This window comes from Protopterus annectens, chromosome 7.part0 (assembly GCF_019279795.1).
Source record: "Protopterus annectens isolate FY-2018-M chromosome 7.part0, PAN1.0, whole genome shotgun sequence".
NCBI lineage: Eukaryota > Metazoa > Chordata > Ceratodontiformes > Protopteridae > Protopterus > Protopterus annectens.
In genome coordinates this window covers 1,229,405,202-1,229,418,699 of record NC_056739.1, presented here as the reverse complement: position 1 = coordinate 1,229,418,699, position 13,498 = coordinate 1,229,405,202, and the positions used below count along the sequence as shown (strand labels likewise).

The 13,498-nt window shown below is 36.9% G+C and overlaps 1 protein-coding gene across 1 annotated transcript in view; it reads left to right on the top strand.

The window, feature by feature from the left end:
- The window catches only part of LOC122806987 (semaphorin-3G-like), a 634,544-nt gene that overhangs the window by 391,805 nt on the left and 229,241 nt on the right, over positions 1-13,498 (top strand). The window contains exon 5 of the mRNA XM_044077853.1: positions 6,515-6,605. Within this exon, the coding sequence (XP_043933788.1) occupies positions 6,515-6,605 (91 nt within the window). The remainder of the gene's footprint in view (positions 1-6,514; positions 6,606-13,498) is intronic.

Sequence of the window (13,498 nt, the reverse complement as noted above, 5' to 3'; positions counted from 1 at the left end):
AGTTAAAAGGAATAAAAGCAATACAGCCTGAGCAGTAGCTTAAGGATATGGTATAGAAACAGAGAAGGAGTTAGAAGAGCCTTAGGATCTTGCAGACTGTGAAGGATTGAAATGTGACAGAAGAGGAAGATGAGGCTAGTGTGGAAGAAGAAGAAGACCTAAGTATCAGGCAGGCTTTATGCATTTGCAGAGCCATGTATTTTAAGATGATTTTTTAAAGATGCTTTGAAATGGGTTAAGCCAGGCATAGACCTGGTAGCTAGAGGTAGTGAATTCCAAAGTATAGAGACAGAGTATTATTATAGAGAGTGACCTGGTTTTCTTGTGGGTTTTGAGATAGCTAAGAGATTTTTGTCTTCTGATCATAGGGATCGATTTGGTGTATAAGGTGTGACTAGATTGGCTAGTGCAGGGCAGGCTTGAAAATAAGGTTGTGCAAGGTGGATAGCTGAATAAAGGCAAGTTGGTTGGGGAGTTCAAGCCAGTTTAATTCTAGGAGTGGTTTACAGTGGTGTGTGTGATATATAGAGTTTGTGACAAACTTTGCAACTTTGTTGTAGCACTGTTCCATCTTGTTTATGGTAGAAGTTTGTAAGTTAGTTAGGATAGGGGCACCATAAAAAAGAGAGGGAAGTAAAAATGTTTTTGCAAGGGTAGGTTTGGTTGCTGCAGTAAAAAAATATATTTTTCTATATAAGAGTCCCAATTTTTGATGAGTTTTCTTTATATTTTGCTGGATATGGGGGTCAAATGAAAGTTTATTGTCAATGATAACTCCTAGAAGTTTGGTTTACTGCACTATTTCTATGACATTGTTGTCCGATGTAAGGATGTTAAAATGATCAGTGACAGGGGAGTTGTTCTTGGGATGAAATAATACTAGTTTTGTGTTCTTTGGATTAAGAAAGTGTTGGGCATTTCTTAGCCAGGATTCAACTGCAGTAAAGAACTGTTGAGTTTTTGAAAGTAGTTCTGGAAGTGATTGAGCAGTATAGATTATGGTGGAATCATCAGCGTATTGAATGAGTGCCCCAGAGTGAGAGGCAGCGTGAAGGTTGTTTGTGAAAATGTTGAAGAGTAGGGGGTCCAAGGATGGAGACTTGAGGGACACCAGTAGGGTTGTGGAGAAAGGGTGAGAGTTCATTGGACCATTTCACTGCTTGTTTATGATTCTTGAGGTAGCTCTGAAACCATTTTACTGTGTTATGTGAGAACCCTAAGTTTGACAGTGTGTTTAATAGTAAGGCGTGAGACACTGTGTCAAAGGCCTTGGAGAAATCAAGAAATACTGAGGCTGTATAGTAGCCTGCATCTCTGGCCTTGTTTACGGTGTCTGTAAAAAACAATAGGGCTGTAGCTATGCTGTGGCTGGTTTGGAAGCCATGTTGGGTTTTGGATAAAAGATTGTTTTGCAATATATATTGCAATACCTGCTGATGGATACCCCTCTCAAACATTTTGGATATGGGTGCCAAGATGGATATAGGACAGAAATCGGATAGATCAAAAGACTTGCTTCCTTTATGGATGGGGGTAATGTCAGATTGTTTCCATATGGTATGTACTTCTGATTCAGATAAAGACCTATTTATAAGGATACTGATTGGGTAGGTGATTGAATTAGCAACCAGTCTGAGGCAGTGTGGTGGAAGATTATCAGCTGAGGTAGAGCATGGTTTTAGTTTATGTGGCAGTATCTTAATGGTGTCAGTAGATATGGGCTGAAGTGAGAATGGGGTTTGTATGACATTTTGTTGATTAGGGGGGTTATTAATGACAGAGTTAGTAGTAGTTGATGGTCTGAGGTTGGTGTCTGAATAGGTTGAAGGGTGGGGGGGTCCAGCATTAGGAGTGTTAGTTAGTAGGTCTGATATTGATCATTTTGTTACATAATGTTTTGAAATTAACATGATTTTGTTAATTTTTGTTCTGTTTCCAGGTTACCCAGGCTAGGTCCCTTTGCTTCATCAGGTGTTTATGTTCCTTAGAGAGCCATGGTGCTGAGTTCCATGGTGCTGAGTTCTTTTTGATTCTTTTCATACGATTGGGAGCTGGTGTATTAAGTATGTGAAGGAAGGTGTTATTAAAGTATAGTACAGCATCATTAAGGAGTAGTTGTTTAAGGGGTGTCCAGTATATTTCCTGTAGGAGATGGTTGAATTTATGGTGACAAAAATTAGTTGAGTTCCTAACTGATTTTACAGTGTGTACACCTAGTTGTTGGGAGTTTATTCTAAGGGAATAAGCTGGCAGATGATCGCTGAGGGAGCTAGACAGTGTACCGGAAGAGGGTAGTTGTTGGTGGTGGGGGGGGGGGATACTAGGATCCAGTCTAGGGTGGCCTGGCAGGTAAATGATCACTGAGAGAGTCTGACATTGTTCCTGTGGTGGAGTATTTAATAGGGTCTGATACTAGGATCCAGTCTAATAGAGAATTTCATGTCTTGCTATAATGTGTGGGGCTATTAATTAGTTGTATGAAACCAAATAAGCTCATGCTAGATGTAGGGGAGTCAGAGTTTATGTCCATCCATTTGACATTGACAACACTTAGCAATATTTTTTCTTGTGGAAATGTTAAGGATATCAAAGATGGGATATCTTCCAGTACAGCTATAGTGTTGCCAGGAGGGATATAAAGGACAATAATGCATATTTGTTAATAATTGCTTATTTTAAGGAAAGCAATAAGAAGCTCTGCTGATCTGAATGTTGGTCTTGGCTTGCTGTAAGGGGAAATGTGGTAGTTACTGGGAACTATTAAAGCAATACCACCACCTTCCTCTTTATATGATTTATGTTCTCTTTACTCAAGGAAAGTTAATGAAAATATTACTTTATTCACTCAGTACATCATGCAATACTACCTTCTTTCTCAAAAGTGACATGCTTTTGTTCCAGTCACAGTATGTTCATAGCTATCTGCAGACTCACTTTCAGCATTCTCCTTGGAATGTATAGAGGCCTCAGCATTGAAGCCATTTGTATTGCCTTCATCAGAGCCTCTGATCTTGTTGATCACTTATTTCTCCTAGAACATCTCACTGAAATAGGCATTAGTGATGACACACTGCCCTAGTTCAAAAACTACCTTTCGAACACTTCTCAGCGAATTCTGACTCATCATCATCATCTCCATCAAACCCTTTGCAGAAAAGTATCACTCAAGGATCTAATCCGGCACCTTTCATCTCCACTTTTCTATCTACATTAACAAACTCCCTCTTCACTTGCCCCATCTTCCTCTCCTGCTTGAATCAGATGACATGGTGCTGTTCTGCTCCAGCCAGTGTCTCTCTTGTTTTGAACTCAAGCTTCAGGCTGATAATCTTGCCCATATTCACTGGTTCAATGATAAACATTTGTTGCCTAAGTTCTCTAACACCAAAACAATGCTTTTTGATATTAGACAAAAAGTGCACTTCTTTCTCCAGCTCTCTACAGATCCTTGAGCATCTGACTAACACTGGTGAAACCTTTGTTACATTCAAATACCTAGGAATCTGCTTGGACCCCTTCCTAAATTTTTGTCTCCACCTAGACTATACAGACAAAAGTCAACTCTTCCCTGTAGGAATGGCATAGGGAAGGGTATCTTGCTTCCTTAGTTTTCCTGATTGCTGCAGTCTCTAAAAGAAATGTATCTACCATTCAATCCATCTCAAATGCCATATGCAGATTCATCACTCTCCTCAGTAAATGACCAGCACTGCAAAACCATAGAGAAAGCAAACTGGCTATGTAACAATGCTCTTATTTTATACTCACCTCTCACCTGTTTAAACTTATCAAGAATAAGACCTTCACTCCACTAGCCCCAGACTAATAGGAGATGGCACCAACAATTAATTTCTCAGGTCCTCTACTTCAACCCCCCCCCCACCCAAACTAGGCTTCTGTACACAAACTGTGCTTTTTCAGTCCTTGGTCCCAAACTGTGAGAATCGTTCCTTTCTTTTTTTAAGGATTCTCGGACCCCCATTTTCCAATTAAAACTGGGAGGCACATCACAATACTCTAGGAAAGTACAACTGCTTTCTTTCTCTCTCTCTCTGTCTGGTCATATAATGTAATTTCTTCCTACCATGCTGCCCTTTCGACAGCTTGCTTTGACTCTGTTTTTCAGTGTGATTCTTTCAGCATGTCAACTCAATATCCACTATGTATATAACGTATATATATATATATATATATATATATATATATATATATATATAAAAAATGCCTTATCTCTATTGTCTTTATACCCTCAATCAGTTCTGATTTTTTTGTATATAATACATGTATATATTGTGTTTTATCATTCATTTTGTATATAATATAATGTATTGTATCTATTGTGTTTAGCCACTGGCTGAAACTGAAACAGGTCCAAAGGGATTAGTGTTCCACCCCATTTAACAAATTCAAAGTAAATAAGCAAACAAACATATGGCAAGGTAGCTACTGATTAGGTAAACAGACTTTGATATTTACAGTTTCTGCTATGTTAGCATGACACCAAACCAGTCTGTAAAAGCCCCTAATATTTGAAATAAAGCATTTTAATTGTTTTCAGTGTTGTAACTTAATAGTACTTTTAAACAACTGTATGAACTGCCCATACATCTGACCAGCCTTTTCATCATTCTCCAAAATCTTAATTTTTTAACTGTACTCTCTGTGTTCAATCTGTTTTCTGTACTGCATTCATTCTAGGACAGGGTTTGTTACATTATTACTGCCAGATAATATACCAGAAGTGTATTCTTTTTGTAAGGTAACATTCACACATGAATGTAGTACACCTACAAGCTTGTGTTAGATTCTTTGAAGTAGGTTTTCCTGATGTCTTCCATGTCTTCTGCATCATCATGTTGAATCTCATTGGCTGCGTGATCAGTTATTATAGCTTCAAGATGCCCATTCTCCTAGGATTGCTAGATTCACACGCTGTCTTTTTCTGCAGCTCTTCTGGAGTATATCTCAAAGTAAAAGCCTCATTTTATTTCTTTCTAGTATTCATTTTTCCTTATCTTGATTCTCTGACATGAATACGAGAGTAATATTTGGTAATTTGCTTCTTTAATTTTCATTAGACTAGTAGCTGAACTGTGAAAGATTGAGATACTGCAGTAGTGTACTCTCATATTCAAAAACTGCAAGATGACATTCCTCATAGCTTCTGCTAGAATTATTTTTTCACAAGGTTCTTCAATTGTAGTCATTTCAAATTATGATTTATTTTTAGCCAGCTCCATTATCCTAGAGGGAAAAAGCTCTGACTTTGATCCAGAGCTGAAGCCAGCATGGTATAAAAGTGGAATAATAAGGAATTGTTTGCTCACCACTGTTTGTGTAGATGAGGGTGGTTTAGTGATTTACTGGGATGGCTGGCTATTATCTGACCTATAACCTGGTAGTGACTGCAGATTTGAACAGAAAGTAAATTAGGTTAGAAAACACTACAATATTGTGGAGGTTAGATGTTGCAGCTCCTAGTCTATGCCTGATAACAGTCTATGGCTTCCAGGAAGCCAGCATGTCATAAGACGTAGAACATGAGAAGCCCTCTCAAATTAATAAAGCACTTTAGCCAGGTAGCCACTCCAGTGGCATAGAGAGATAAACCCCTGACTATAGCCCAGTCAAACCATGTTCAATTCCTCAGTGTCCTAAAGTCCGAAAACGGTTTGTTTTTCTCCATCCTCCAACAATAAAAGGATTACTGTCCACTGTTTGCTGGCTCTACCATGTTTTTGTAGTCTTCTGATGTTTCTGAGCCATGCAATAGCCATATGTGCAGAGGGCTGACTGATTTCTCAGAGTGTGAGATAATCATGTTCTCATAGTACTCAGTATTTTGACTGTATCTCACATAATGCTGTTACTATGTGCACTTCAATTTTCATTTTAGCTGTAGAAATTAATGTAGTTTCTAATTTGCACTTACATAATTTAAATGTGTGCTCAGAACTTAAAAGGAATATCACTGGTTTGTCCATTAAGACTATGTCTGTCTGTCTGGTGTGCATGCATTTCAGGTTTGGAAACCATCACCCTATTTAGTAAAGCTGTCATGGGAGAAACAAACTTAACATTTAATGAAGTGACTATTTCCATCTGTGCCTTTTAGGTGCAAAGCATTGCTAGTAGCCCACTGATAAAATAAATAGCCATTTAAAAGGATGATTTTATTAGTTATTTTTGGCCACCCAGTTATCCTAGGTCAGTATGTAAATTCACAGAATAAAACCGATGGGAGTTCATGGGAAGGAGATATAATGGAGATACAATGAAAATAAATATTTGAAGTGAGTAGTGGTTGAGCCACTAATCGAGGTTTAGTAACACAAATATGTAAGCAGGACTGCCACATTCTGTTTATGTAAAAGATCAGGTCCAACAGCAACATCAGGTGTTGTTCATAAATGCATATATGTAGGAATACTGTGACTGCATGTCTTACCCTCAGTTGTCCAATCCATGAATGATGGGTAATAAGAAGTTAATACGACACTTCTTCTCCCTGCAGCACATGTTTCAGATGGATGTAAAGAACACAGAAGATGGACGGGGAAAGTGCCCATATGAACCCAGCAAGCTTTTTGCTAGCACTTTTGTTGGTGAGTATCATTAAGAAGCATTTCTTATAGTGTGGTGACCACAACATATCTTAAAAGAGAATTGTTTATGGCAGTGACTTTAATAAAAAAATAAAAATGTCTAGAAGTGTGCCCAGCTTTAAGAAAGTCGTTACTGAGTAGTTGCAGATAGATGTAGGGTGCCATCAGCTTTGGGGGGTAAGCAGTCTCCAATTCAAGAGTACAGAAACAAGAGGTTAATGGTATAAATGGAAATCTACCTGCATTTAACAATCTAAATCACTGTAATTCTCCACAAATGAAAATATTGTTTTGCACTAGCTTATGTATATCAGCAGAAGTCATTTAAATAATTTGTGCTCATTTCTTAGTAACATATCATCAAAGAAAGAATTGAATACAAACTGTTATCCCAAAACAGCAAGATTTATGTCATGAATAACAACACAGATGACAGTGTGGTCACCAGACTGTTTTGCTTTCACTCTGTACATCGACAATGACTGTAGCAAGCTCTGCACAGACATGTGTGTGTATATGTGGGTATATGTCTGTTTGAAGCTGTGCATGTATTTATAATTCACTGAAACGCGTGCTACCACTCTCTGTATTTGCTGTTTGGGAATTTCATGTTGTGCAATACACCAAGTGATTGGCAGAATTTTCTGTGATTATGGAGCCTGTGTTTCGTGAATGTAGAACCAATTGACTTTTATCCCTTTCCTTCAACCTTTTTTTTATTTTTTAAGCATTATTCTACTTTTGACCACCCATGCTATTTTTTTTCCATTAACTAGATTCAAGTAATTAGAAATGGAACAGTTTTCTTCCTATTTTGAACATCTGCTTTGCCTTTCCACTTAGCCAGAAATTAGTGTCCCTTGTTTTTAGATTTCATTTATAACTGAAGTGCCCACCCCCGTCATTAACCATCAATTCTAGCTTGAGTAAAGCACACATATGCTGATGTTACCCCTTCTTATAAATGATCTATAGAAACATTTTGCTGTTGCACTTTTCTGCACTGATCTTGCTGTTGGATACCAATGTGGTGCCAAAATAAATGCGCTTATCAAGATGAGTCTTTGCACTGACCCTGAAGCACATTCCACTGATTGATGGTCTTTTTCTGGACAGTTTCTTAATGCCTCTAGTCAGCTGGCTAGTTTCCAAGTCAACATAGCATATTAATAGCCAAAGTCTAATATCTTATTTCCCCATCACTAGATGTCAAAGCCACATTGGGAATCCCTCTGCTCATTGCCATAGTGACCTCTGTCTCAGAACTGGATCAAACTCTACTTTCTGAAACTCTATTGCAGAACATCTGCAAGAAAATTAACTTAATAGGAACTCTTTATCAATTTGCCTGAATTTTTTTTCTTTAATCCTCTATAGGTTTTAAACATGAGTAGCAGCTCTATAACTTCCTAATTCCTCTTAGCAAAGAAACATAGATGAAATTTAATATGGACTCTTTATTTCTAAGCTCCAGTTGGACTATCACAAAAGGCTAAATGTCACAATTACATGATTTAGATCATACATCCAAAAATAAAATAAACAGGGAAAATAATCCAAAACAATATCACAATAATTTTTCACAGTTATCCATACAGAAAATGTAGATGTTAAAAACAAGTATTGAGGAATATGACTGTTGGTATATGGCTGCCTTGTTAGTGCTAGGAAATCTGCTCAAACTTGTTATGTGCATTTTGTTTCTTTGCACTAAAGATGTTATTTTAAACAGTGGTTTCTCTTTGTCTTCCAAGGAATAAAAGCAACAAAAAAATATTTACAGTACTGTAGAATATATTTCTATATGAACCGCTGGGAATTTAATTTTTTCACTGGCACAAAAATGACACTGGTGTTATTTTTGTATAACAGTTCAAAATGCCTTACAAATATAAAAAAGATAGTCTGTATAAACCACAATCTATCTGAATGAGCATATGATCATCTGCCTAACTGAAAAAAGGTAGTTAGTGCATTGGATGTAGCATATTCGTTCACTTTTCCTATATTCTTAGAACCAGAACATTTTCCATAGAAAGTATAGCTTGTTGGGGCAGTCCCTCCTACATTATAAAGAACTCTTTCTTTTAAATAATGAAAAAAAAATTGCCATGTTGTCTAACCTCTTATATTTAATTAATGGGATGGTCATCTTTAAAATAATGTCAACCTAGGGCTCCAGGTGCAACATATGCATTTTTATATCTTTGCTTTCCTACCTGTTTTTCTTTAAATTGCTATAATTTCAATTTTGCTATAATAATGCCTTCGCATTTTTTTAAATTGCACTTTGTTTCTACAAAAGTAACTATCTCACTTAACATGTATTAAAATGAATCAGTTTTTCCATATGGTAAATTGTCATACATGGTAAATGACAACTTGTTGCCCTAAGTAAGGTACCTTTTATGTTTAGCTTACTCTACCTTGAAGTCTGCACTTTGGTGATTTGCAACTGGGAAACCATGATGAAAATAATCCAGTGATCTTCAAGTCACACCTGAGTGTAAATGTTCGTTGAAATTTGGTACTTTTAATAAAAGTAACACATATAACTGCTGTACTTTTGGGAAGCTCATGATATTAAATTTGGCAAATTACTCTGTTTAGTAAAGCACACTTTTGTAAAACTTTATTATAATTCAGTTTTAAATTCTTATGTTTTCATTCTGTTGTGGTGACTGCATATCAAATATAACCTCTTTAGACTTTAATATATGTGAAATATTAATCATTACTTTGGACTGTATATTTAGGACATGTGAAGCTTTGTCTTAGATTCATAAATGGCATGTGTATTATGCATAAGTGGACTTGTCTAGTAAAGGAGGGGGTCACAGTTGGTACATTTCTTTGCTGATCAGGGAAGTAGCATTGCTGTACTCAGCTGCAAGGATTTTTTTTGTAGGTGAAGTAGTCATAGTGAAAGACATATTTAAGTGTTGTTGTTTAGTCAAGTCCGATACTTTGCAGCCTCAAGGACATTAGCATACCAGCTCTGTCTGTCTGTCTGTCAACAGCTGCTTAAGTCTTTGTAAATTCATATTCACTACTCTAGTAATATTATTTATCTGTCTTAGTCTTTACCACCCTGTTCTTCTTCTGCCTTCAGTCTTTCCCAGCATATGTGCCTTCTACAGTAAATCATGTGCACTTTACGTGGCCAAAGTATCCAAGTTTTAGTTTTACTCTCAGAACACTTTGAATTTATTTCCTTAAGTATTGATTGATTTCATCCACTTGCAGTCTATGGAGTTTTCAGAAGTCTTCTCCAAAACCATGTTCAAACCTCTGCATTTTGTGCTAGTCTATTAGTACAACTCTCTCAAATATATGCTATTCCTGGTAAAACTAGACATTTCACTCTATGGACCTTCATTGATAATGTGATGTCTCTGTTCCAAAATATCCCAATGTGCTATAGCTTTCTTCAGAAGAAGCAAGAATATTTTAGTTTTGTGGCTGCAGATCAGTACAGATCTTTGCCTCGAGGAAAGTCAAATCTGTCATTGCCTCTGTTTCTTCCTCATCTATTTGCAAGCAATTGCTACAGCAAAATGACAGTCTTATTTTGATACTGTTTAGCATCAGACCAGCTTTTGTGGTTTCTACTTTCTCTTACATCAACAGGCTCTTCAACTCCTACATATTTTTAGCAGTTAGAGTGTTATCACATGCATATATAAGAGGTTGTTAATATTTCTCCTGGCAGTTTTGATTCCAGAAACTGCGTCATCAAGCAAAACATTTTGATGATATATTTTGCATGCAAATTAAATCAGTAGGGTAACACTATATATCTTTGTTGCACTCCTTTTGGTGTCTTGAACCAATCAGTAATTCCATATTCGGTTCTACTTGTTGCTTCTTGGTCTGCATGTAGATCGTTCAAGAGGCAAATGGAATCCCCAGTATCACCATTTCTCTAAGGACTTGCCATAGTTTGCTGTGAGACACGCAGTCAAAGTTTTTAGAGGAGTCAATGCAAAATTAATGTTTTTCTGGTACTCATCTGGTTTCTTTATTGTCCAGCAGATATTGATAATTTGATTTCTGGTGCCTCTGCCTCTTTCAGTTTGCATATCTAGCAGTGCTTGGTCTGTGTAGTGCTGGAGTCTAGAATGCAAGATCTTAAGCATTAGCTTTCAAGTATGTGAAACAAACGCAAATGCTGTGTAACGCTAGTGTTGTTTAGCACTGCATTTTTGAGGGGCATTTGAATATATACAGACCAGCTAATCCAGTAGCTACTCATGTGTTTTCCATATTTGTTAGCACGTTATAAGTAATATTATAACAGCATTATTTTGCAAGATTTTAAACAATCAGCTGGAATTCCATTACTTCCCACAGGCTAGTTGTTAGCAATGCTTTCTACATCCCCTTTGGCTTTAATCTCCAGAATGTCTGAATGTAAAATATAGAATATACCATAGCATTTGTGAATGATGTTAAAATCTTTCTTATTCCAGTATGTCTTCCATTTCTTTTACTTTTCATTTAAATGTGTTTCAGAGGGACTGCAGCCAACTGACACAGAGTGTCAGGGGTAGTGTGTGACAGAAGTATACCAAAGATGCTGTAAAGTAAGGTATACAAACCATGGCGTGACCACTACTACTGTATGGTGTCAAAACCTGGGCAGTCAAGGCAGAGCAGTTGAGGAAACTAGAAGTGATGGAAATGAAGTGTCTAAGATGGGTAGTAGGATGCACACTGTGAGATAGATGAAGACATGGGGATGTCAGAGCAGAATCCCAAGTAGCTCCAAATCCAGAGATGGTCAAAGAGAACAGATTATAACAATCTGAGAAAATGTGCAGGAAAGCAGAAGACAGTCTGGTGAAGAAAATGTGGGAAAGACAGGAAGAAGACGAGAGGAAATAAGGGTATCCAAGAAAAAAGATGGATGACTTGTGTAAGAAAAGACCCATGACAGTCATGCATGACTGTTGAAGAAGGTAGGATAATGGCACTGATTCGAGAGAGATGTCCACAGTTGGCACAGCACCCTGTCCACATCTAGAAAATGGGAACCAGAGGGCTGATGATGACGATTTAAATATGCCTATTGAACTATGCTTGCTGTCCTTTGGAACTTTACAGTCAGTTTAAAATGCTTTTCTTTATCTGAATTGCCTCAGTTTTGCTCTCGTTCTTTCCACGACCACTTCTAACTCATCCACAGAGCCATTTAACCTGTTTACCTTTTTGTTGTCACCTCCTGGACAACATCTGAAGCATTAGTCCATAATTCTTTGGCTATTCTGTCCACTAGATCTAATCTCTTCCACCTATGTTACATATTCATATTAACTGTCAGGCTTGTACCTAGTTGATATGTGGGCTTTCCTATTTTCTTTAATTTCTTTAATTTAATTCTAAACATTGTAATGAGAAGCTGTCAGTCTGCACCACAGTCACCTCAGTGTCTTGTTTCTGTTATCTATTGCTGTTCTAGCTCTGACACCAAAGTAAATAGTTAATCTGATTTTGACATCGACCATCTGGTGATACCCGTATATAAAGATGTTGAAAGACAGTGCTTGCTATGACCAGTAAATTATCTTGAGAAAACTCTGTCAGTCTATCTCACACTACATCAAGGCTAAACCTGCCTATTATTCCAGCTGTTGTTTGACTACCAATGTTAGCATTTCACTTTTTGGTTTTATGTCCAAACGATGCTGCAGGTCCTCATGGTTGGCTACTTCTTCTTTGGCACCTGCAGTTGAAGCCTTACCTTGTACCTCTTTAAATTTGAAAAGTTTGCCTTGAAGTCTGATTAAGATCATATTATTATTTTTAGGTTATAACTGAGTACTGATTTTAACAACCTTTTACTGACTGCAAGGACTACTACACCTTTTTTCTACCAGATTTTTGTAGTAGGTCCCGGTAATATATTAGAATTCAAGTTATTTGACATGAAAAACATTTTTTTTTAAATGTGTGCACCCAATAGAGCGTTTATGTAATGCATTAACCTCACTTTTTATTGCACAGCAGTCCTTATAAATCCTGTTATTTAGTTTCCTATAGGTCTTACCAATATAAAAATGAAACATTGTACGAAAAATACTGTGGCATGTAAGCTACCAGAATCAAAGGACAACTAAAGCTAGTAGGACTGTCTGCAACATATTTATACGTACTGTAATGCAATGTTTTACCTGGTTTTAAGGGTGCTATTAATTTTAAGTGCATTTTAAATCAGAAAATAAGATTATTGAGATGTCAGCAATAATGGGGATTAGTTAAAATGTAGTCATGATTTTTAACTGGGATATAAGAACTGAAGTGCCCTGCTATTAAATTTACTCCGATAAAGTCTTCTCTGTAGGACAAAAGCACTTACGAAATGTTTTTATAATAAGTTAAGTGTTAGTGTACCTGTCTCATTGTTTTCCTTCACAGTAAGTTGTTTTTTGATTTGCCATATTCAACTGGAAAAACTAATGGAGGTAATGAAGATTTTTTCTGCTGTATGATATGTGAGTGGTATGAATGGGAAGACTGTGGAAGGTGTGTGTGTGTGTGTGTGTGTGTGTGTGTGTGTGTGTGTGTGTGTGTGTGTGTGTGTGTGTGTGTGTGTGTGTGTGTGTGTGTTTATCTTCATTTTAAGTGTGTTCAGTAAAGTTAACAATAATTAATAATTCAAGGTATGTAGCACCGTAAGTACTGTCCTAAATAGCCTTCCTAATACTGTTATCTTCATGCTGCATTCTTATCCTGACTCTTTAATGAATATTTCAGATTGGACTAATGCTAGCGTTAATGTCTTGCCTACCACAACCCTAAGTCAGTGCAGTGATCCACATATAAATGCAACAAAGCCTTCTATTCTATAATGCTACTCCTCTCATTCAGATGTTCTGTCAGTCTTCTAGCAA